At 39.6% G+C, this 25,860-nt stretch overlaps 3 protein-coding genes across 3 annotated transcripts; 2 read left to right on the top strand and 1 right to left on the bottom strand.

The window, feature by feature from the left end:
* Positions 1-436: 436 nt before the first annotated feature.
* Positions 437-5,196, top strand: LOC122005414 (calcium-dependent protein kinase 1-like). The gene is made up of 8 exons (XM_042560446.1): positions 437-1,239; positions 2,509-2,652; positions 2,740-2,892; positions 3,380-3,492; positions 3,568-3,744; positions 4,270-4,397; positions 4,475-4,574; positions 4,847-5,196. Exons 1-8 carry the CDS (start codon positions 573-575, stop codon positions 4,928-4,930), a joined length of 1,566 nt encoding a protein of 521 aa, XP_042416380.1. The 5' UTR covers positions 437-572; the 3' UTR covers positions 4,931-5,196.
* Positions 4,964-8,273, top strand: LOC122004196 (protein FAR1-RELATED SEQUENCE 5-like). The gene is made up of 5 exons (XM_042559120.1): positions 4,964-4,988; positions 6,095-6,283; positions 6,376-6,507; positions 6,622-6,744; positions 6,826-8,273. The coding sequence occupies exons 1-5, from the start codon at positions 4,964-4,966 to the stop codon at positions 8,271-8,273; spliced, it is 1,917 nt and encodes a 638-aa protein (XP_042415054.1).
* A 5,018-nt stretch (positions 8,274-13,291) lies between these two features.
* On the bottom strand, positions 13,292-15,009 carry LOC122005413 (reticulon-like protein B2). The gene is made up of 5 exons (XM_042560445.1): positions 14,699-15,009; positions 14,161-14,341; positions 13,937-14,078; positions 13,791-13,860; positions 13,292-13,699 (listed from the first exon to the last, which is right to left on the bottom strand). Exons 1-5 carry the CDS (start codon positions 14,880-14,882, stop codon positions 13,530-13,532), a joined length of 747 nt encoding a protein of 248 aa, XP_042416379.1. The 5' UTR covers positions 14,883-15,009; the 3' UTR covers positions 13,292-13,529.
* Positions 15,010-25,860: the final 10,851 nt, after the last annotated feature.

The following is a 25,860-nucleotide window of genomic DNA, read 5'->3' as shown; positions in this document are numbered from 1 at the left end:
ATTAATTCGTTGTTTTTTTAATCCTTATCATCGTTGGCATAACCGCAAGCTTTGGTCGGGCCCGTGCCTGCGGCCACCAACGCGGCCGAGCCACATCCAGACGCCCATCTAGCACGTGCGAGATTCCGACTCGGAGTTCGAGCCCGACCCCGCTGACCGACATTAATTGGGCCACCGTCGGCCCATTGGCTAAGCGTTGTGCTGCCGCGTGGATGACGTTCGACCACGAACCACGACGCGGTCTCTCTTCTTCACGCGGTTTCTAAATCGTCCGTGTCTTCGACTCCGGAATAATCTACGCCGACGTACCCTTATCGTTATTGGAGAAAGAATCATTCCGCGAGTGGGTCCCACCTTTTTCTCCCATCACGCGGTCCGCTCCGGCGAACGTGCACACACACACTTTTGAGTATGACCGTCTACCTGCTATGTCCGGTCGATTCTAATCTTTCTGTCTGCGGACGCTTCCCCGCCTTCAACTTCGCAGTACGGTCGCTCGCTCGCTAGCTCCGTGAAACCTAATCTCTCTCGATCTCGTCTCCGTCTTCCTCTCCTCTCGATCCGAACTGCAAATGGGCAACCGCACCTCCCGCCGCCACAAGGAGCCTCCTCCTTCCCCCACCCCTGCCCGTCCCCACCCTCGCCACAACCCCCATGCCGCCGCCGCCGCCGCTCCCTCCACCTACTCTCACCGAGCCCCTTCCGTCCCCCGCCCCGTCGCATCCGATGTTGGCCGCGTCCTCGGCCGGCCAATGGAGGACGTCCGCGCCATTTACACCTTCGGGCGCGAACTCGGCCGGGGCCAGTTCGGAGTCACCTATCTGGTCACCCACCGCGAGACCGGGCAGCAGTTCGCCTGCAAGTCCATTGCCACACGGAAGCTCGTCCGCCAAGACGACCTCGAGGACGTCCGCAGGGAGATCCAGATCATGCACCACCTCACTGGCCACCGCAACATCGTGGAGCTCAAGGGGGCCTACGAGGACCGGCACTCCGTCAACCTCGTGATGGAGCTCTGCGAGGGCGGGGAGCTCTTTGACAGGATCATCACCAAGGGCCATTACTCCGAGCGCGCGGCCGCTGCTCTCTGCCGAGAGATCGTTAACGTTGTCCATGCCTGTCACTCCATGGGCGTCATGCACCGGGATCTCAAGCCGGAGAATTTTTTGTTCTTGAACAAGAAAGAGGAATCGCCGCTCAAGGCTACTGATTTTGGACTGTCCGTTTTCTTTAAGCCCGGTAAACTGACAACGTTCTCATCACAGTTGATCCGTTTATGTACACCTCGCATTTCTGTTAGAGACACAATAATTAGTCAGACTATTGCATTGCCAACCATGATCCATCCACAAAAGCAATGCCTATGCATGTCTATCACATTGAAATCTAGCCTTTTAAACATAGTTGATTACTTATTACTGGAACATTCATTGAGAATTCTTAGTCAGAACTAGGTCCTTAATTTTTCACAAGGATGAACAAGTGTCTTAATATGTCGCTCACTGAAATCAAGTATGGTATTGAGACTAATTAAGCTACACTGTTTTCTTCAAAATATATAAGATATTACTGTTTCTCATGGGATCAGCTTTCAAGTTCTTCAAAATATCTCTACCATACAAGTAAACTTCATATGCTTAATGGTGGGCAACTCATAGCATTGCAGATGGCAGTAGTCAGCGCCTCATTCATGTCTACCCTAGTAATTTTGTGTGACATTGCAACACAATGTTGTTAGCTTGGTTTTGTGTTAAACTAAATTACTTCACTACAGAGAAGAATGATGTATTCACACAAGAATTACTTCAATGGCAATTTTTTTTTTAATTTTCTAAGTTGATTAAGAGACCCAAAAAATATTTTTAAAAATTCAGCAATGTAGGCTGAAGCGTGAAAAGTGCTAAGAATAGAAGAAGAAAGGAAGAAACTTTTTTTGAATTTTTAATCTAGTTTGTGACTTGGTTGGCATACAACTGAAAATGATATAACTTGATTTGGTTAATTTAAATTGTGCTACATTCAATTTTTGGATATGGGTCACGATATCTATAAGAGATTATTTTACTTGTTTATTGTTGTGATCCTTGCTTTTCTTCTATTCTTTTATGTGACATTTAAGATCCAAGAGTTGTTACTATTTAGTAGCTTGGAAAGTTTAATTGGGCCTTACAGTGCAGATAGGGCATTTATGCTGTCACTACTCATGGTTTGTTAGGTGCTTGAGAAATACACATTTACTACACACGATTCCAAGACATACATATTCTTATTCATACTCACCTGATCTTTGCTATGGATAAAATCTTGCTCATATCATAGCTTAGTGAAGCTTAGGAATATCTCTTTTATGTTACATAGTCAAATCTATATAGAGCAATAACTGATATATTCTATAAGAAACCCTATGCTAAATTGTGAAAATAATGCTTTGCATTTAGATTTTCTTGCATCAATGTTTGCCCAATATTAATAAATTTACTCAACTAACAACAAGTACCTGCCATTTAGGAGAAGTATTTAAAGATCTTGTTGGAAGTGCTTATTATGTTGCTCCTGAAGTATTGCGGCGTCATTATGGAGCAGAAGCTGACATATGGAGTGCTGGAGTGATACTTTACATTCTTCTTTGTGGTGTCCCTCCTTTTTGGGCAGGTTCCTAAGTTTTCAAAATAAGGGAGTTTGAAAAATTCATCCCATTTTATATGAATCAGTTGAAGGAATTGTATTTCTTTGATGCAGATAATGAGGATGGAATATTTGATGCTATATTACTCGGTCATATTGATTTTTCATCTGATCCTTGGCCTTCTATATCAAGTGGTGCTAAAGAACTGGTGAAAAAAATGTTAAGACCAGATCCTAAGGAACGACTTAGTGCCGCTGAAATTCTCAGTAAGCTGTAGTTTACGTCCTATTTAACAATAAACTGCTTGAGTTACTATCATCTTCACATAAAATTTCAAGGAGTTTCAATTCTGTGTGACGTTGACATGTAGTAGGACATTTGAAGTCCTTGGATAAATTATCTACTACTATTTCTATCATGAGTTTGATTTTCAATTTAAGTATACGCTGAGTTACAATCATCTTCACATAAATTTCTAGGAGTTTCAATTCTGTGTGACGTTGACATGTGTACATTTGAAGTCCTTGGATAAATTATCTACTACTATTTGTATCATGAGTTTGATTTTCAGTTTAAGTATACGCATGGTTCTATTATCTCATTTGATTAAAAGATGGGCATTGTTACAGTACAGTTTGGCCATGTTAAGAAAACTCAAACATTTTTCTGTCAAGTGAATAATTTTTATCCCCTCAATTTGTTAGCTTGTTAGCAACATTATTTCTGCTAGTTTGATGGTTGGAAGTTTTGTAGACCATCCATGGATGAAAGGAGATGGTGCTCCTGATAAGCCACTTGATCTTACAGTCTTGAATAGAATGAAGCAATTCAGGGCCATGAACAAGCTGAAGAAAGTGGCTCTGAAGGTGGATGTTCAATCACAATTTCTTCTGAATTTGTATGCATAATAGTCTCTCTCACTGACAACATTTTGTTCTCAGGTTATAGCAGAAAGCTTGTCAGAAGATGAAATCATGGGTTTAAAAGAGATTTTCAAATCAATTGACACTGACAATAGTGGGACAATAACATATGAAGAACTAAAGGCAGGCTTACCCAAATTGGGTAATTTGGGCATCAAGATTTCTGAATCAGAAGTTAGGCAGTTGATGGAAGCAGTATGTTTCCTTGCATTCAAATTTTTCTTTCTTTACTGTTAGACTATTCTTTTGCTTATGCTCCATTTCATACTCTTGTGAATCTTTGAGAAGGTACCCCAACAGCAACATATACATTCACATGAAAGGGATGCAAATTGATAATTAGTTCATGGCCTGATACATTGTTAGTGCACTGCCTGTGTATAGAATGAATAAAACATTGGTGACTGCCTGTATGCATAATGAATAAACATTGGTATTACATAAAAATTAGATTTATACAGTTTGAGGCGGTTCATATTAACAGGGAGAAAACATAAGCATTTTTCTTCCGTAGCAATAGAATGTATGCAAATTTATCAGTACTCACGTCATGTTTCTCAAATTGCTTGCTGCTTTGCTAAATTCATCTGGTTTGTGCTTGATTCTACTTGACAAAAGAATAGGCTGGCATTTAGTATTACCAAATTCAACACTATTCTGCATTCATCGTGCACATTCTGGTGTGGTGATCTAAGAAAGCAACCTTATTATCATGAACAGGCCGATGTTGATGGAAATGGGGCCATTGATTATATTGAATTCATAACGGCTACCATGCACATGAACAGAATGGAAAGGGAAGATCATTTATACAAAGCATTTGAGTATTTCGATGAAGACAAGAGCGGGTAACATCATGTTTACATAATGAAAAATTTGTTCACACTCTTATGTGGATAAATTATTCATCTTTTCACTCTTTTAGGTACATAACCGTTGAGGAATTGGAGCAAGCTCTCAAGAAGTATAACATGGGTGATGAGAAAACAATAAAAGAAATAATTGCAGAAGTTGACACGGATAAGGTGCATCTTTTTTCTCAGTTGCTTTTTCTATGTAGAAGTATTAACGTTTATCTTGTACTGATCGCCTTGCTCATTGCATTTAACTATCTTGCATCAGCAATTACCCCTGTCTCATATTCTTCTTAATAATCTGATAATACTTTTCTAAAATTAAGGAATATCGGAAGAGCAATCAGCACTTCACAATAGTCCTTTCTACTTCTTTCGCTGAGGATCTGCCATGATTAGTATTCATCGTAAAGATTAATCTGTAGCTTATGCATATGTTGCAGGATGGAAGAATCAATTACGATGAGTTTGTAACTATGATGAGAAAAGACACTTCAGAGCCCATCAAATCTAGGCTGCGTAAATAAAGATGATACTGATACTTGGGCGATTGCGTTCTCATGAGCTTGTGGCTGCTTGTGGAAGGTTTGCTGGGAATTTGCTGAAGTGTATCAGTTTCTAGTTTAGTTTGGAGGAGTTTAGTGTCTCTTAAGCACGTTTAAGTTATGGTGGCAACTGCGGAGTGCGGACCGGCGTGCGGACCAGTCCGCGTTCAAGCCTTCTCTTTCACTATTTTTAATTTCACGGAATAAATAAGGAATAGGAAAATTATTCCCATTCTTATTCTATGTTAGATTCACGGAATAAATAAGGAATATATATATATATATTATTTGATCTACAGAATATAATTGACAAGGATTAACTGTGATAAAGAAGAAACCACTCTAAAAAGATTAGGAGTATAAATTTATAGGATAAAAATAAATTTGAACTACAGGGTCATTTGAAATTTAAACGTAACTGATTGAACTAAAGGGTAATTTGGCATTTTAAAGAAGAGGAACGATTCTTGCCGCGACATCCCTCCGCGACTCAGTTGGCAGCCCACGTGGTCAACTCCACCTCGGCCTCTCTCTCTGCTTCATCGCGATTCCCGTCCCTTCGCATTAAATTCCTCGGCGTGCCCTAACTCTCTTCCCCTTGGAATCTCTCAACAACAAAGCAGGTTGCCTTTCTCTCCGCTTCATTCGCGATTCCCGTCGCCTCGCGTTAAACTCCTCGGCGTGCCCTAACTCTTTCTCCTCGGCATGACCTAACTCTCTTCCCCTTGGAATCTCTCCGCGACGAAGCAGGCTGCCTCCTTCCTCATCTCTCCGCGACGAAGCAACAGCCTCCTTCCTCATCTCTCCGCGACCAACCAGCAGCCTCCTCCTTTCTCATCTCTCCGCGACCAACCAGCAGCCTCCTCCTTTCTCATCTCTCCGCGACCAACCAGCAGCCTCCTCCTTCCTCATCTCTCCGCGACCAAGCAACAGCTCCGTCAAAGAAACAAAAGTGAGTTTTTGCCTAACCTAATCAGATTAGGGTGCTGCTAATTTCTGAATCTTGGCTTGGGTGCTACTAATTTTTGAATCTTGGCTTGTAGTTGTGCATTGCAACCCTCATCTCTTCTGTTCTATGTGTTATTTAGGGCATGTTCTCTGTTTTTTTATGGTTTATGTTATTAACTTTTCTCTTAATAAATGTAGGTGAAGAAACTATTATGGAAGAAGCAAAATTTGATTCAAATGAGATGAAAGATGACACCGATCATGCGGATCAAGACCTATCTCCATCTACCGTCGAAGAAGTCAAGGTACCTGAGATTGGAATGATATTTTCCTCTGAAGAAGAAATTCGTACGTTTTATAATTCCTATGCTACCAGTGTTGGTTTTGGTATTTTGAAGTTAGGTGGTCGGAATGGAGATGATGGAAAACAAAAATATTTTTCTATTGGATGTGCCAAAAATCGTAAAAAATATCTCAAGCAAAAAATGCTTTACACCCTCGACCTTCTAGTAAGACAAATTGCAAAGCTAAGATTAATGTAGCTGTTCGAAATGATGGGAACTTTGTGATAACTAGTGTAGACCTTGAACATAATCATCTCTTGAGCCTTGGTAAGTCGCGACATTTTAGATGTAATAAAGTATTGGATTCAACTACGAAGAGAAAATTAGAATTAAATGATCAAGCTTGAATAACTTTAAGCAAAAGTTTTCACTCTTGTGTAGTTGAGGCTGGAGGTTATGAGAATTTATCATTTGATGAGAGAAAATGTAGAAATTATATTTCAGAAGCTAGAAGGTTGAGGTTAGGGGAAGGAGATGCTGAAGCTTTGAGTAATTATTTTTGCCGTATGCAAAGTAGGAACCCAAATTTTTTTTATGTGCTGGATTTAGATGGTGAATCTCGAATAAAGAATATTTTTTGGGCAGATGCAAGATGTAGGGCTGCGTATGATTACTTTTGTGATGTCATGACTTTTGATACAACTTATTTGACTAATAGTTATGACATGCCTTTTGCTCCATTTGTTGGGGTGAATCATCATGGGCAATCTATTTTGTTGGGATGTGAATTAATATCAAGTGAAGACTCAACAACATTCACATGGTTGTTCAACTCGTGGTTGACATGTATGCATGGATGTGCTCCAAAGGCTATAATCACAGACCAATGTCGTGCAATGACAATCGCAATTGAAGAGGTATTTCCGAATTCTCATCATCGTCTATGTCTTTGGCATATTATGAAAAAACTACCAGTGGAGTTAGGTGGTCATGCTCAATACAAACTGATAAAGAAACAATTGAAGACCATTGTTTATAACTCTCTTACAGTTGATGAATGTGATGAGAATTGGTTAAAAATGATTGAGGATTTTAAGCTGGAGAACAATGATTGGTTGAAATCTTTATATGATGAACGAAATATATGGATACCTGTGTATGTTAAAGGTCACTTTTGGGCTAGTATGTCCACAACTCAAAGAAGTGAAAGTATGAATGCATTTTTTGATGACTATGTTCATTCTAAAACATCTTTGAAGCAATTTGTTGAGCAGTATGATAGTGCATTGAAGAAGAATATTGAGAATGAAAAAAATTTGGATTTTGTTTCTTTTAATTCTATCATGCCAGTTATTCTTGGTCATTCTATTGAAAGACAATTCCAAAATGCCTACACTAATAATATATTTAAATTATTCCAAGATGAAATAAGAGGGTTGATGTTTTGCGATGCCTCTTTGTTGAGGGAAGAAGGGACAACTTTAATATTTGAAGTAGTAGAAAATATGTTGGGAAATAATGGACAACCTGGAAGAGAAGTTTCCTTTAGGGTACACTATACCGAGTTACATTGCCAATTGAAGTGTGTGTGCCGTCTGTTTGAGTTCCGGGGAATTTTATGTAGGCATGTGATCAAAGTGTTGATGACAATGAAGGTTATTGAGGTTCCTATGAGTTATATTATGGACCGATGGCGCAAAGATATTAAGCGTGGGTATCAAAGCATCAGTAACATATATGATGAATATGATTGTAGTGAAAAAAGACTTCGGTATAATACTCTCACCCCATTGATGCAAGAGGTTCAACAACTTGGAGCCGAAAGTGACGACATTTGTTCTGTTCTGGTGGAAATCATGAAAGACACTAAGGAAAAACTTATTATTGCTATGGAGAACGGGCAATCAAGGGCTGGACAATTTGAAGAAGCATCGACATCTGGGCCAAAAGTGATACACTCTCCATTGAAAGTAAGAACCAAAGGTCGCCCACCCACAAAGAGGAAGCAATCTAAGGTTGAACAAATTATGAATAAATCAATTGCAAAGGGCCAAAAAGAGGTATGTGATGCATATAATAGGTACTTAAAGTAATTGTGTGTTATTGTTTTGTACAAGTATGTTTTTATTATTTTAGCTAGTTTAAAGTTTGTTTATAATCTATCTTGCAGCTATGAGTACAACTTTTCTATTGGTACTATTTTTTGGTTCAAGATGGAATGAAAATTCAGGTTAGTTAATGAAAATGCTTGATATCATTGGGTTTGTTTTCTATTTCCACGCAAGTAGAATTTTATAAGGCTTTGGTGCAGGGAGAATTTTGTAAGGCAGTTTTCTGTGCAAGGAAGAACATGGAATTTTGTCAAGTGCTGGTTTGGAAGAACATGAATTCTACTTCTAAAGTTGCAGTTTCTTTTTGATATTTGAATTTATCTTATGTTAGCTGGGAGTTTTGTAGGTTTGTAAAGCAAGAAACTAATTGTTGAAGTATTGTTGATTTTGTATCCAAGTTATCAAACTGGGCTTGATTAATATGTGTTGTATTTAATCTGACTATGATACTCCATTGTGCAAGAAAGGCAGGTAATTAAATTACAATTTTATTCTATAAGTAAACTTTTCTGGAGGATAAACTGCAAATGCAAAGCGTTACGAAGAGAACTGCAAATGCAAAGCGTTCTGGAGGATAACCTTTTCTGAACAATTTTGTTCTATAACAATTTTTCCTGGAGGTCCTGGAGCTACAATGGTACAAACACTATCTGCTTGTCCTTTTTTTTTAATTTTTTTTTCACAAAAACTAAAGTCAGAAATGATAAATTTAAGCTTAGTTTGTGATGATTTGAGCTAACTTCTATTCTTGAACACATCTTACAGGTTGCTGGGATCACTGACTTGGGTTTGGTTCCTCGGAAAATAACTAAAATTAGCGTCGTAGGGGGAAATTCAATGGGCTCTGATATCGCAACAACACTAATTCTGAAAAATTACCCAGTGATACTAAAAGAAGTAGATGAAAACATCTTAAATGCAGGAATAGATGGAGTCAAAGGTATAACAATCTATGTCAATGATGAATTCAGCTACTCACACTATAATTATCCTTTGAAAATTTGAAGTTCTTACTCGGAATACTAACTCCGCAGAGAATTTGCATAGTTTCATAAGCCAAGGAAAAACGACACAAGAGCAATGTGAGACAGCACTATCTCTACTCACAGGTGTTCTTGTGCATTCTTGAGAGAAAGGGCAGGGAAAGGCTTACCAATGGTAAGATTCAGATTGATCCTCTTTGTTGTATGTATATATCATTTTTGTGTGTGTGTTTTTTTTATAATCAATTTCTCAAACTTTTGCAGAGTGCATAAGGCAGTGGAAGGATCATGGCTGTGTTCCTCCAAACACTATTTAGGGTCAACTATATGACTCGTACCGGAGAGTTGTGTTCCTCCAAACTATTTAGGGTCGTTTATATGAATCTTGTTATACCATTTAAATTCTGCTAAAGCTCATGCAATGCAAAGGTTAATAAAAGTCAAGTAATAGATTCATGATTGAATCAGTATTGTCATGGTAAATACAACCATGTTTTTGAAGAAAATAACCATGAACTGATGCAACTGAGAAATCTAATTTTACTAACCAGAAAAATGAGAAAGTTAATGGCTAGTACAACATTTCATTACCAGAGCTAAGCATTTGTGTGTGTCGATTGGATAGCATAACAAAAACAAGAATCATCTTAAACTTAGTAAATGCAGCTTTGGAACACACATTTTCAAAGCATCCTAAGTTTTTGATAGATTTTCCCATAATCAAAATCTGTTCATGTTTTAAGCTTCTGGGGGCCTTCTCTCCCCTTACACTTAACTTACAACAGTTTCAATACATTATTTGGTTCCTGCCATTTGGAGCCAGCATCCATCTTGCCATCACCAACCAACATGTTCGCACTGCTATTAGAGTTTACAATTCAACATCAATAGTTTAAAATGAAATTTACTGCATTTAAGGGAAGATTTGAGAATGCAAAAATAGTTCAGCTTCGACAAATGCCAAATTCAGCATCACATCAACGACAACAGGAGGCCTGGAGGTATTATTGTCTGGTTGTAGCCTGCTTGTATTGATGATGACCTCTCGGGTCCGTTGTGTGACAGCAAGAGGGCCATTTGTGAGTTGCGGGCTGATGCACCATTAGGCTGTGATGACCCCTCGGGCTTCCATTTGTCGATGGAAGCCTTCATGGACATTGGCATGGGTTCGGAGGAATGGTGGCACCGAGGAAAGGACAGAGGAGCTGGTGGGGCATTTCTGGAAAAAAAAAACAAAAAAGAGAGTTAAAATTCAGGTGGTGATCATATCGAACAAACTTGAATTATATTGAAAGCATGCATAATGATAATATTTGATCACTACAGATTTAGATTCAGAAAGAAACAACCGGGTAAAAGGTAGGAAATCGATGCAATGCAACTCACCCATGACCAAGAACAAAAGGATGGAAGCTTCAGCTGGTTCTAAATCAGGAATTGACCAGGTCATCCCTATTGGCTCTGCAAAATGAAGAGAACTTGCAGCTCAGGCCCCTGTTGTTGTGTCCACACTGCAAGCTATATGCGGATTAATAAGATGAATTAACAAAATAAATTCAATAATAATATTTAATCAATAATAAAAGGGGAACGATAATTTCAACACTAACATTATGTCTCCAAATCCAAACGTACAACAGTTACATTACAACATCAACACAATTTAAAACAACATATCTAGATAAACTAACACCAAAATCAGAATTATGGCTAAGAGAATCAAGTTCAAGCCCACTAATATCCAGATGAATTTCGGTACATTGATTATCCTCATATTATGTCCATTAGCAGCAATGCATTCAATTTCACTTTTGTTAGCTGAACTATTATCAGTCGCCACCCACTGTTGCCATCCATGTTGCACACATCTGTAATACTGTCTCCCAGGATTCTTAGTTGATTTAGAAATACACACTAATGTATTTCGTCCGCAGTCTCTACATGTTACAGGTTGAAATCTCGTATTGTCGATGCTACTAAAACTTGACGATGCCATGAAAAAAACCAGAAATTAGACCCTGAAAAATACAGAGCCTTTGAAATAAACAGGAAAAGGGACAAGAAATGAAACAATTTGAGCAAAAAAAAAAACACAACAAATACAAGAGAAAAAAAAATACAAAACAAATATAGACCAAAACAGATAACAAGGCCGAATATTAGACAAAAAACATAGACATATTAAAAAAACATGATAAATCCTACATTTACTAGGCAATTTGAATCAACACTCTTGCAGTGCTGGGAGCTAAATTATATAAATCAACACTCTTGTAGGGAGCTGGGAGCTAAATTGTATGAATTAACACACTTATAACTAGGCAATTTGAATTATAAAGGAAAAAGTAGGTATCAAGAAAGGGAAAAACAAAATCCTCAATTTAATCACTTAAAGAAATCCTTCCACCAAGAAACAACAGATCCAAAAGTAAAGACAAGATAGTAATTGTAAACAAGCATCCACCAAGAACCCTAATATATTGTTTCAGAATACAAACAAATAAGTAGGTCAAAGGAAAAAATTCCTCCACGACATAATGTAGGCAACAAGATCAGTTCATAGTATGAGTGAATCTAGAATTGAGTTCCCAAAATGACAGCTTTGTAAAAAGTTTCCAATGCTAGCAAAAAGTTATATGTACTATCCAATGTCATCATCTTGCAAAATGTTTACAATGCCATTAAAATTCAATATCAAGTATGTAATGAAATTTTCATGTCCATTCTTATATGATTTCACTCAACCCAAAGATCCTACTTGCTCGAAGAGACAACTCAAAGACAGGGCATCATAAAACACAAACATATGAAACTTTCATCGGCTAAACTGTAACCCAATACTATGGCTCTCACCTGGTCTATCCTCGTTGTTGCTTGGCTGTGAACAGAAGAGATGAGGGTTGCAATGCACAACTACAAGCCAAGATTAAAAAATTAGCAGCACCCAAGCCAAGATTCAGAAATTAGCAGCACCCAAGCCAAGATTCAGAAATTAGTAGCACCCTAATCTGATTAGGTTAGACAAAAACTCACTTTTGTTTCTTTGACGGAGCTGCTGCTTGGTCGCGGAGAGATGAGGAAGGAGGAGGCTGCTGGTTGGTCGCAGAGAGATGAGGAAGGAGGAGGCTGCTGCTTGGTTGCGGAGAGATGAGGAAGGAGGCTGCTCAGGCTGCTGCTTGGTCGCGGAGAGATGAGGAAGGAGGCTGCTGCTTGGTCGCGGAGAGATGAGGAAGGAGGTAGCCTGCTTCGTCGCGGAGAGATTCCAAGGGGAAGAGAGTTAGGGCATGCCGAGGAGAAAGAGTTAGGGCACGCAGAGGAGTTTAACGCGAGGGGACGAGAATCACGAATGAAGCGGAGAGAGAGGTAGCCTGCTTCGTCGCTGAGAGATTCTAAGGGGAAGAGAGTTAGGGCACGCCGAGGAATTTAACGCGAGGGGACAGGAATCGCGATGAAGCGGAGAGAGAGGCCGAGGTGGAGTTGGCCACGTGGGCTGCCAACTGGGTCGCGGAGGGTGGATCGCGGAGGGATGTCGCGGCAAGAATAGTTCCTCTTTAAAGAATCTATATGGTAGTGGTAAAAAAACTTGATTGAGTTTTTTTTTCCCCAGAAATCGAAGCTTTTTTTGGTATTTTTGCCGAACATAAAAAAGGGTCATTTAAAAGGTGAAAAAAAACTCTGGCGAGAACTTTAATCGAAACTAATTACCACTTGTCTTCCCTTCAGTTCCTCTGGTCTCACCAACGCGGCTGCCTCTACGACGGATTAGCACAGATAATACAAATCCGCACAGATAATACTTAAATGTGATGATTAATGTAATAGATATGGTATTGAGTTTCACACCCCGACTATTAGGGGAAATCTGAAAGCACAATCTTATAGATGATCATCTTATAGATGATCCGACCTCACAGAATTTAAACAGACATTATCATCCCAACATAATGCTTACGAACCCATCCATTATCATCCCAACATCGCCAAAATTAAACATAAACAAGGAATTTAAATGAAATATAACACAAATCCAGCAAGCATAATCAAAATTTGGCATAAATGATAAATTATGTACCAATGGTTGGCACACCGGTATATTGTATGGCCCATATTAGTTAAAGAAAGAACTGCCACGAACCACCATAGTACAAGTATCAAAATCCAGACATGGTTCGTCAAAAAGAACAATAAATCGCCAACAAGAAAATGATAGCCCACAACAACCACCAAGACCGACTAGAAACATGAAGATTTACAGCTACTGGAACTTTTTGTCCTTCAATGGACCTCTTGGTATCTTGCTCAGATACTTGGCATGAACTACGGCATATTGCTTCTTAAATTCGATTGTTACCTTCTCTGCAAATGTGTCGACTTCGTCTTCATACTTGTTGTATAAGAAAGGTACAGAGTGAAGTGTGACAAAAACTTCATCAAGAAACATGAAAGAACAGTTTCAGATGCAATGGGCAAGGTAAAAGGAGCAATTAAAAGAATTTTTTTTTTGAATACTCATTACCGATATATAGCAATGTCACCAAATTGGTACAGTTCCCAATGATCGAGAGAACCCATAGTCCAGCAATCACCTGAATCCACAAGACTAATCAGGACAAATTAAAGAAAAAAGAGATCCAAATATTAGATATTGAAAATGTTGCATACAGCAAGGAACTTCTTCAAATCACGTCCGGATGCAATTTCCCTCAAAGCGGCAAGGCCACAGTTGATCTCATATCTCAGAGAAAGAGCAATGTCCACAACCAATTTTTCAGGAATGCTCACCTCAGGAATGTGTGGAGTAGACCTGCAATCAACGATAATTAAGAAATCAAATTCAATCTAATTCATCACGCAAGAGGTAACAAAATTGATGATAGTTGTCTTACTTGGTAATCAAATGCGTAGCATTGGCCCAGAGGAAAATGAGAGCAAGAGACAAGATAAGCAAGTGACAGACCAAAGTAAGCAAATGGTACTCCATAAGCTCGAACAAGATCCAGATTGCTGTGGCTCCACCAAGAACAGCAGCTGAAGCTTTCTTGTCCTTCCATAGAAAAATATCAGCAGCTGCAAATGATTCGCCAATGTAGAGTCTATGATCGGTCAAATCAACAAAGTACTTCTGGATAGGAGGATCATTCAAATATGTAGGGTTCATGAACAGATGAATCCCAAAAATGTATGGAGATCGATCTCGTCATCAATAAATAAATAAATAAAAACAGATTCATCCACATATATGTATGTGTTCAATCGATGCAAAATCCAACGAAAACCATGCACATCAGACATCAGGCAGTTAGATCTTCAAGATCACGGTAGCCAAGACCACACTCGATTTTGATCTAAAGAGATCCTATTATAGGATCAATTCCAAACCAGTAAAAAAGACACAAAGAATAAGAAAACAATCAAAGATCGTACGCTTTCCGCCGCCCAAGATCTGGTGCACGGGCTTCTCCCTACCGAAGAGGCGGAAGATCTTGGCCTTTGCGGCCTCCGCCGCCGCCACCACCTTGGACTTCTCGTCGTCGGACGACGAGGAGTCGTCCGCCCCGTGGAACTTCTCCTTTATCTGATCGAACACCGACTCCTTGTTCTCCGCCATCGCCGAGCTCGTGTCCTCAAGCCCTCTCTCCTTCTCTCAAATTTCTGAGATTTTTGAAATGGATTCATTGCGAGGAGGGCAGGTTTTACCTGGTCATGACCGTCGAACCCTAACCGGGGCGGATTCCACAAAGGCGCTCCGTTTTCTCTAACGGCGCCGTTTACTAGTCGCACTTCGTGCGTGGTGCTGCATCGCTTCCCTCGATCACATTCTTTCACGCGACACGACTCAGGATACGATCACGTTAGCCCTATCCAACGAACGTACGGACGCGTGGCGGTATCTGTTACTTCGAAGTCGATTCCGCATTCGGCCCAGCGCAGTAACTTAGCTAATCGTTGCCGGCCAAGTGGCAAATATGATGAGCCCGGCCTGGTCACGTCACGAAGGCTAACGAAGAACAGGCTTGTTCGGCGACACGTAGAACGGCTAACGAAGTAAGGCTTGCTCGGCAGCACGTAGGACGGTAGAATATTCTAGATCGAGCGTAGTAGAATGACCTGGGGCCACATGAGAATCTGTAAGATTTTGTATCAATTATTTTTTTCGTACAGATAATAAACAGTAATAAAAGTAAATAAACATAATAAATAATAAAAATTAAATAATAATAAAAGTGAACAGACAGTAAAAATTAATAATAGTAAAAAATAAATAGTAAATAGTAAATAGTAAATAGTAAATAGTAAACAGTAAATAAAAAAAAGAAAATTCAATAGTAATAAATTATAGAAATTAAGTGGATCACCACAGTAATATAATGTTGCAGGTAAATATAATGATATTTTTTTATGTAATGTTGTATGTAAATATAATGATATTTTTTTTTTACTCTGCATTCTTTTCTTGTTTGTTTTCCAGTGAGCCTCACCTGTTCAGGATCTCACCTTCAATCAGTGCCCCGGCTTATGCGTAAGACTTTGGGTCTATACCCTTCTTACTTAGCTAGCACAGGTCTTATATGATTTTGATTATTCCTGATACAGTTACTGTTCACCTGTTGGTTACTAAGATAAGGACAGAGGAAAAGAACCAAGACAGAACTTAATTCATTATAAAACAAGCATAGATTTATGTAGTGGAGAAATTTTACAGGAGATTACACTCAGCAAACTAATAATTACATAGTTTTTACATACTGAGACCGAAATTTTTAAAAGACATTACATACTGAAATTGACATATTTTACATACTTACAGGGAGAAAAGAAGGGTTTTGAAAGAGAGCTGGAAAAGGAGTTGCAAGAGCTTGAGGAGGTAAAGAGCGAGAGAAGGTTGTGCTTCGGGGGATGCCTTGGGAGGCAGAGGAAGATGACCTTTTATAGGCAAGAGTGGAGAGATGTCTTCGGGAGGAAGGAAACATTTGCTTAAGAGGGAAGGAAAACATCTTGGAAAGTAAGACAGGTGGAAGGAAGGTGTTGTTTAGGGTGAAAGGAAGGCATCTGCAAAAGAGACAGGTGGAAAGTAGTATTGGTTTTAGTGGAGACATTAGTGAGTGGTGGCACTGTTGAGTAGTGGTGGTACTGTTGAGTATGGTGGTTGTCATTCTTAGTTGTCCATCATATAGCTGTTGAGTAGTGGTGGCGCTGTTGAGTATGGTGGTTGTCATTCTTAGTTGTCCATCATATTATCAATGTTGTCTTCTCCGGTTGAGTCTAAAGATGGTGCTTGTGAGCTGGAAGCTTGATTTGGTGCTCTGTGTCTGGCTAAGGCAGTTCAATAGGCTCTAGCTGAAAGGGCATAACTTGCTAACCTCTTGTTACTCATTCTCTCTGTCTTCTTCTCGTAATGTTGAAACATGGTAGTATGCTGTGTAGTAAAGTGAAAAGGGAAAAATCTGGTACCCATATCTTTTGGCCAATAAATTTTTTCAGTGAATGATTCGCCAACCAGGAGATAGGTATCAGGATCTTCAAGTCTGTCCCAGCCCCAATGCGTCCCTTGTACTGAAGCTCTCCAGTGTTTGAGTTGGTTTGAAAAGGAGGGAGGAGCTTCCCAATCACAGTCTGGGTCTGTAGGATAGTCATGTAACTCGGCTTGGTAACTGCCAACTTCATTTACCTCAATTTTTAATAAATGTCGGGCTGACTCTATCTTGAGATCCAACCACTCTGGAGGAGTACTATCAAATGTGCATACTACAAACGTTTCTTCTTCTTCCAAAGCAGTAGAAATAACAGTACCAAGTTTCTTTGGAAAATCTTTAACTGAATCTGGGTCATGAATCCATAATTTATGTAAGAGGCCGTAGTCAAGAAGAGTAAAAGGGGTAATTTGTCTCCCTTTGTAAGCCGTAGTAATGTAGGATTCATAATCCATGTTAGCTCTTCTGAAAGCATAGAGAAGCTGGCATTGACATCCATATTTATCTGATTCTATACAAGGTGGTCCTTTCTTCTGGCATTTAAATTTTGGGCTGAACTCAGCTTCATATACAATAGTAATTCCTTCAGGAGGTGTTTTGTGAAAAGCTTTTAGGGCTTCACATAATTCTATAAACGTTTGTAGAGTAGATTTTTCAGCCAGACTACGAACATAAGTATGAATATCCTCAGGAATAGTATTTGGGAAACCTGCCAGGCGCATCTCAGATGCTCTTTGTAAAGCTGTAGTCTTATTTTGTTCTTTAAGTTGAGCCAAAGTTAGGTACTCTGGTCTGATAGGAGTATTGGTGTGTTCTGTTGAAGGTTCTGCCAGGCTATTCTCAGGAGTATGTTGCACAACTTGAGCATAAGTAAAAATATTTGTTTCAAGGCTAGTAGCTTGTATTGGTGTTGTTTGCAGAGTTGTACTCACAAAGAAATGTGGTCCTAGATGGGCTCTGGCTGCTGTAAAAGCCTCCTCAAGTGAATAGTAGCCTTTAAAGTATGGATGTTCTAGGTTTTGAATGGCTAAATTGGTTTCTTCCCATGTAGAGTATACCCCTGCCTGGGGTCCTGAAAAGACCACGTAACAGAAAAATTTCTTTCCTGCTGGTTTCTGGATAGTGGTAAGAAAGTAGTTGGAAAGAGCATTTATTACTGCGATTTTATGTCCAGAGCTTCCTGGAACTGTAGGGATATGCCAAATATTGTCAATAAAACAATTTTGGATGTGGTCAAGTCTGTCTCTGCCAATAAAGCGAAAATGATCTTCTGGTTGTGTGAAAAGTTGTAAATCTTGAGTGCCAAAACGCATGGTTTTAGTGGAAAAAGTACGAATTTTCCTTGGTCTGTCCATCCTGTAAGGACTAAAAATGTTAATGTAACAATCTTGATAATGTATCTGCTAAAGAATTATTAACCCCTTTAATATGTTCCCATTGTATCTTAAGTCCTTTATTGATTATGGTATTTGTAAATTTTAACCAACGCTTTGTACTGAGGCCTTTTCTGACTGTTTTAGTTTGTTGACCATATTTGACTATGACTTCACAGTCTGTTCTAATAAGGATTTCTGGTTTGTTACAAATAAATAGTCTAAAAGCTTCTAAGCAGTAAATAACAGCTAAAATTTCATAATCTAATGATGTTAAATGTCCTTTTTCATGGTATTTTCCAAAGGCATAACGACATAAAGCTTCTGTTGATTTAGGTTCATATTTGGAAGTTTTGCGATATAAGATACTGTTGGAACCCCAAGGTTGGTTTTGGTGTGATCAACAAGTTAAGTTAGGTTCTGTTGTTTTCTTACCTTGTGTCTAAGTGTGCAGGAGCTTAGGAGCACAGGTACTCGAGCGGAAGACGCAGCTAGCGAGAAGGACGGCACGCGGTACGTCCGAGGGACGAGGCGCTGCGGAAGAGTACACCGGCGGACGAGAAGGAAGTGCGCGCGATGGTTCCGAGGTACGAAAGCCGGAGCGGAAGATTGCTCGGGGAGCAAGAGACGCAGCTAGCGCGAAGGTCGGCACGGGGTGCGATCGAGGGACGAAGTCTGCGGATGAGTACGCTGGTGGACGAGAAGGGACACGCGGCAATTCCGAGGGACGAGAAGCCGAAGGGAAGCACGCTCGAGAAGACCGGAAGATGAGTTCGGGTGAGCCCTATTCCGGATGTCAGAGATCACCCAATCAAGCGGATCCGGAGCAGAAGACCCGGACCGAGATGGGGACTTAACGGAGAAGTGGTCCCGGACAAAAAGTCAACCGTAGTTGACTTTTTGCTCCGGGGCGCCCGGAATGCTTCCGGGCGCCCGGACCCTGATTTTGACGAAGATCGCGATTTACGCGATCTGAACGTTGGGGGATAAAACTTTATCCCCCCCAGGGCGCCCGGAACCCTTCCAGGCGCCCCGACCAAGCTTATAAATATAGCCTTGGTCCAGAAGGTAAACAACACTTGTGTGCTTCCACTGTTTAGATTAGCTTCTGTCTTTCTGTGCTTACACTGCTGTAAACGAGGCTTCTCCGCCTGAAGGAGCTCTTAGTGCGATCTTCATCCTTGGATTAACAACCTCCCCGGTTGTAACCAAGTCAAATTCGGTGCCTCGTTTTTATGCTTTATTTTCTGTTTAATCTATTTTTTATGTGTTAGCTTAATCGTACGAGAAAGGGTTGTGTTTGATTTTTCAGGGCTATTCAACCCCCCCTTCTACCCGGCCGCATCGGTCCAACAGATACAACCCTAACCAGTCTCACAACCATCTGTTTCAATAATTAAATAATCTGAGTCAAGAGGTAAAGTTAACTTAGGGATAGTTTTAACCATTTGTTTGATTTGCTGAACTAAAGCAATATCTTGTTGGTTAAAATGTTTTTGTCCTGTCAAAGATGTCTTATTGTATAATGGTCCACTAATTTTTCCTATATCTTTTAGATAGGGTCTTGCATAATTTAGAAGACCTAGAAAAGCTATTAAAGTCTTAGTATCTTCCATTTTGTCTAGAAAGGTCAGAATCTTAGCTGAAATATGAGGTTGTAAAGTGATTTGTCCTTGGCCTATTTCATCCCCTAAGAATTCAACATGTGTAACAGCTAGTTTCATTTTCTTTCGTGAAATAATCAAACCATGTTTTTCAAATAGATTGAAGATTATGTGTAAATGACCATAGTGTTCTTGTTTAGTTTTGGAAAAAACTAAGATATCATCTATGTAGACACAGGTGAAGTGAGCAACATTTCTAAAAATATCATCCATTTTTCGTTGAAATATTTGAGGAGCTGTTTTAAGACCAAAAGGCATAACAAGCCACTCAAAGTGGCATTCAGGACAGGAAAAAGCTGTCCATTCTATTGAGTCTGGGTGCATCCGTACCTGCCAGAAACCTGATTTCATATCGAACTTTGAGTACCATTTAGAATGTTGTATTTTATTCAGAAGTTGGTCTTTATCTGGTATTTTGTAGCCATCTTCTTGGCAGTTATCATTTAGCCTTTTGTAATTAAATACCATTCGTGATTGACCTCGTTTTTGTTCGGCTCCTTTATTTACTATAAAAGCTGGGCTTCTATGTCTAGAGATAGATCGTTGAATGACTCCTAAGTGTAGTAATTATTGAATATGTGTTTTACATTCTTCAGTTTCCCAGTTTGTGTATCTTAAGTCTTGGGCCTTAATAGTTAGGTCAGGGTTAATGATTGCTAATTTACAATAAATTTTATCTCTTTCCCAGTATTTGGTTTGGCTGTCGCCAATAATCTCTAGTTTTTCTAGTCGAGATATAAGAGAGTCTATATCTGGCTGATGGGTGTTAATAGTTTGAAGCAATTGTTTAGGGAGAAGTAGATCATTAGGAATATCCCAGGAGGAAAGATCATTTAGAGGGCTTGTCCAGCCCAAGTAAGTATAGTTTTCTTGATATTCAGAAAAGGCAAGGTCACAGGATGACATCTGTTTACATGTCCCTTTTATAGTACACTGGCAAGTATTATCCTTAGACTGGATTCGGGTTTCTGTTAAAGCTGTTAAAGGCTTAACTATCGAGGGGTAGTCTGACACAATAGGTGCAACTATTGGATTAGAGAAGAATAGAGCATAATCTTTTGTAAGTAAAAATGCTCTGTCTGGTGATATAAGAAAATTTAGTCCTAGGATAAGGTGGATATTCTGATGTAGTAACGGTTTAACCCATAATTTGGAGAGAGTTTGGGGAGTACTATAGGTACCACAGTTATTATAAAATTTTATATGTATATTTGTGACAAATTGGGTACTAGTAAGTTGCTGGCCATCAAATTGTGTACTAATTAAAGGCTGTGATGAAGTTTTAATCAACTTTTTAGGTAAAATAGATAGAAGTGTAGCCTCATCTATAGTTGAATTAGTGGCTCCACTATCTAAGAAAGCTTGTAATGTAAATTCATGGCCATGTATATTTACTAAGCATTTTACCCTAACATCAAGAGTTTTATTTGTATTACAAATACTAGGGGTTTTTATAAAAACCATATCAGTGTTTGGTGACTCTGTTATTTGTAAACTTTTATCTTTGTTAGATGGTAACGACTCCTGTGATATTAGTTCTTCTATTTGGTTTGTTATTATATCCACATGAGTTTCTAGTTGGTTTATTCTAGTTTCTAATGTTGATACTCTTGTTTCTAAAAGGATATTTCTAGTACTACTTTTAGTGGGCTGTGTTATTGGGATTAGAACATTAAAATAACTCTGAAGACACAAATTATAGGCCTGTTTCTTGCAGGTTATACAGGTACCTCTTTTATCAATAGCTGGATAATAACTACACAAATAGCAGGGTATATTATCTGTTCCTGTTTTTAATTTCCAATCATGTGTACAATTAGAGTCACCTATGTTGGTTCAGCGGAGACCGGCAAGAGGGGGGTGAATTGCTGTAAACAAAAGTAAACTATACCCTCATCGGATTTCAACTCAGAATTTAAATCAGCAATAAAATAACAACTAAATTAAGGAGACAGAAAAAGAAACAGAAACAGAATTTAACCTGGTTACAACCAAGGAGGTTGTTAATTCAGGGCGATGAAAAGCTCTACTAGTAGAATCTCCTTTACTGTAGGCGGAGAAGCCTTTTTACACTTAGAACGCTCACTTAGTTGCTAGGAATTGATTACAAGTTGGATGCTTGAGTTGTTATTGAATTCCTAGCTCCAGGGGCCTTTTTATAGCTCCTGGAAAGTCTATCCCGAGGGTCCAAGGCGCCTCCAACAAGGTTCAAGGCGCCTCCAGCTCGGTCAGCGGATAAAACTTTATCTGCACGTAAACGGTCAAAACTGACCTGTTGAGGGCGCCTTCCAGGGCGCTTTCAAGGGCGCCTCCAATCCTGCTGGAGGCGCCTCCAAGCTGGCAGCACAGATTCCAGCTTGGTTTTTCCAGCTTCCGATGCTCCGTTCTTTTGGGTGATTGTGGCCAACCGGAATAGGGCTCACCCGAACCCAATTCCCGGCCTTCTCCTCGAGCAGCCTTCCGTCCGGCTTAACGTCCCTCGAACGCCGTGCACGCTCTTCACGCCCACCGGAGTACTCTTCCGCAGCTCTCTCGTCCTTCGGACGCACCGAGCCCGTCGGCTCCCTTCCCGTGCCGTCCTTCTCGCTAGCTGCGTCTTTCGCTCGACTTCCTGTGTTCCTAAGCTCTTGCACACTCAGACACAGGGATCAAACACAACAGGACCTAACCAACTTGGTTGATCACATCAAAACTACCACGGGGTTTAACAATCTCCCTCTTTTTGATGTGCATCAACCCAAGTTCAAATTAGGGTCAAAATAGACATAAACAGTAATTTTAAAGAAAAAATTACTAAACTAACAAGCTAAGAATAATTTTTGCAATTAGTAAAATTGCAACACTTTTTATAAAAATAATAACAGAAAATTTTAAATTTTTCTAACTCCCCCTAAACTTGTACTTTTCTCTCCCCCTTTGATCACAACAAAAATGGGGCTTAAAAATTTTCAAGTAAGATTGAAGTTTTTGAAAATTTTCCAAGTTAGAAATGAATTTTTGAAAAAAATTTGCTAAGTTAAAATGAATTTTCTAAGAAAAAAATCCTAAGTAAATGTTCAAGGGTTCCCAAAAAAAAATTCTAAGTCAAGTGAAATGAACTTTTAGAATTCTCCAAAAAAAAAATTTCTAACCCAAAAAAAATTAAGTTAGAAAAAAAATTTCTTAGGAATTTTTGTTTATTTTAACAAATATTTGATAAACTTTCAAAGCATTATTTAATACTTGTTTAATGCTTTTTCAAAAAGTTAATTAAACATTTTATTTCAATATTTTAGCTTCCAGGTCGTGGCGAGGCACTAGGCCTTCTTGGTTATTGGAGCAACAACCACTTCCTTAGACAAAGCTTCCATAAAGAATTTCAATGTTTAATTTTCTCACTGTAAGCTTTTTAATTTTTGAAAAATTAATTAAACACAGATTTTGGAACCCAATAGAGGTTCCTTCCTACAGGATTATTCAAAAATCTAGGGGGTATATAGTTTTTTGGTATTTTTCTAAGTTGACCTTGATGCTTCCTTATATACCAATTTAATTTACCATAAATTCTTAATTTTGAATTTGGAAATTGATTTAAGCATGCATCAGATTTCAGTTTTTCAATTTCTAATTTCTAATTTTCATTTTATGATTTTAGATGATCATACATTTCTAACGGGCATGCTCTTGCTAGGTTCAACTTTAGTTCAGCATTCTCTTTTTCTAATTGATCTAACTCTTTAGAAAGAGACTTGATAAATTTGAAAGATTGAGTTGGGGTTAGATTGCGTACCTTACATACCTGGTCTGGTGACGCTCCCCCTTCACTGCTGCTTTCTTCTTCTGATGTTCCTTCCCCTTCATCGATGCTCATCTCTGAGCTTGAGTCTTCTTCCGGTTGATGGTTCGCCAATAGCGCTAACCCTGAGAATTCTTCGATGTCCGACTCAGAGGTTGACGAATCTGACCAAGTAGCCTTCAAATTCTTGTACTTGGAGGGTTCTGGTTTCTTGTATTTTGGCTTTTCCTTTTCTTTCTCCTTTCTCTTCAATTTTGGGCAGTCCTCCTTGATGTACCCTTCTTCATTGCAGTTGTAGCAACGAATCGTCCTCTTCTTTTGATGATGCCTCTGCGATTTAAATTTATTAGAACTGAAAAACTTATTGAAGCGTCTTACCAGTAGTGCCGCTTCGGATTCGTCGATTAAGGCTTCGGAGTCAGAATTGTTCATCTTTGCCTTTAAGGCAATGTTCTGACTTGTCTTCTCTACTCCGTTGGGTTCTGAAACTCGAGATTCGTGAAGTTCAAAAGTCGAAAATAATTGTTCTAACGTACTTACCTCGAGGTCCTTAGAGATGTAGTACGCATCTACTAAGGAGGCCCACTCTGGAGTTCTCGGGAAGGCATTGAGCGCGTATCAGATAGAATCCCGGTTGGTTACCTCTTCTCCAAGGTTCGTTAGTTGCGTTATCAGCTCCTTGATTCTCGCTTGGAGTTGCACTACCTTCTCGCCTTGGTTCATCCGGAGGTTCGTTAACTGGTTCCTGAGGATGTCGCGCTTCGCTAGCTTCGCTTCGGAAGTACCTTCGTGAAGCTCCAGGAATTTCTCCCAGAGATCTTTCGCTGAGTCGTAGCTTCCGATCCGATTTAGCTCCTGCGATGGCAGCACACTGAGCAGGTGGAACTCTGCCTTTCCGTTGGCGACGAAATCTGCTTGCTCCTTTTTGCTCCATGTGTTTTCTTCTTTGTCTTTCGGTGTTGCAAAACCATATTTCATTGTAATAAGAATATCAAAATCCGTTTTAAAAAATACCTCCATTTTGCACTTCCATGTGGTGAAGTCTCCGTCGAACTTCGAGGGATGGATGTTCGCTCCGGCCATCGTCTTGATTGTAGTGCTTCAGTTGGCGGTTAGTCCTTCTGAGGCGATCAGGCTCTGATACCACTTGTTGGTTCAGCGGAGACCGGCAAGAGGGGGGTGAATTGCTGTAAACAAAAGTAAACTATACCCTCCTCGGATTTCAACTCAGAATTTAAATCAGCAATAAAATAACAACTAAATTAAGGAGAAAGAAAAAGAAACAGAAACAAAATTTAACCTGGTTACAACCAAGGAGGTTGTTAATTCAGGGCGATGAAAAGCTCTACTAGCAGAATCTCCTTTACTGTAGGCGGAGAAGCCTTTTTACACTTAGAACGCTCACTTAGTTGCTAGGAATTGATTACAAGTTGGATGTTTGAGTTGTTATTGAATTCCTAGCTCCAGGGGCCTTTTTATAGCTCCTGGAAAGTCTATCCCGAGGGTCCAAGGCGCCTCCAACAAGGTTCAAGTAGGGATGACAATTTTCCCCGCGGGTTTGGGGCCCCGCGGGGAAAACCCGAAATGGGGATGGGGATCCCCGATTTTTCGGGGATGGGGCGGGTTTGGGGTGGGTATGGAAATACTATCCCCATCCCCGAACCCGCCCCGAATATTATTAATATTAATATTAATAAATAATAATATGATTTTTTAAAAAAGTATTAATAATAGTATTAATATTAATATTAAATTTTTTGAAAATATTATTATTAATAATATTATTAATATTGATATTAATATTAATATTATCAATTGACCCAAACAAACCACAGACACTAGAATAGCTCATGCAAGGTCAGATTACATGTATTAATATTAATATTAATATTGATGATAATATTGGTATCAGTTAAACTTTCACCTCCATGGATTGCAATTGATGATATAGTGGCTACCATTTTGGTGTTTCTGTGTCTGTGATTTGTTTGAGTTAATATTCTACTGTTTCTGGTGTCTGTGGTTTGTTTGGGTCAATTTGGAAATGGGGCGGGGATGGGGAATCCCCGAACCCGTGGGTTCGGGTTCAGGGATTCCCCGAACCCGAAAAAATAAGAATGGGGCGGGGATGGGAATGGCAAACCCGCCCCCGCTCCGCCCCATTGCCATCCCTAGGTTCAAGGCGCCTCCAGCTCGGTCAGCGGATAAAACTTTATCCGCACGTAAATGGTCAAAACTGACCTGTTGAGGGCGCCTTCAACAGGGTTGAAGGCGCCTTCAGGGTGCCTTCCAGGGCGCCTTC

Source organism: Zingiber officinale, chromosome 7B (assembly GCF_018446385.1).
Source record: "Zingiber officinale cultivar Zhangliang chromosome 7B, Zo_v1.1, whole genome shotgun sequence".
Classification (NCBI taxonomy): Eukaryota; Viridiplantae; Streptophyta; class Magnoliopsida; order Zingiberales; family Zingiberaceae; genus Zingiber; species Zingiber officinale.
The sequence above is the reverse complement of the archived record's forward strand: the minus strand, read 5'-3'. Positions and strand labels throughout refer to the sequence as shown.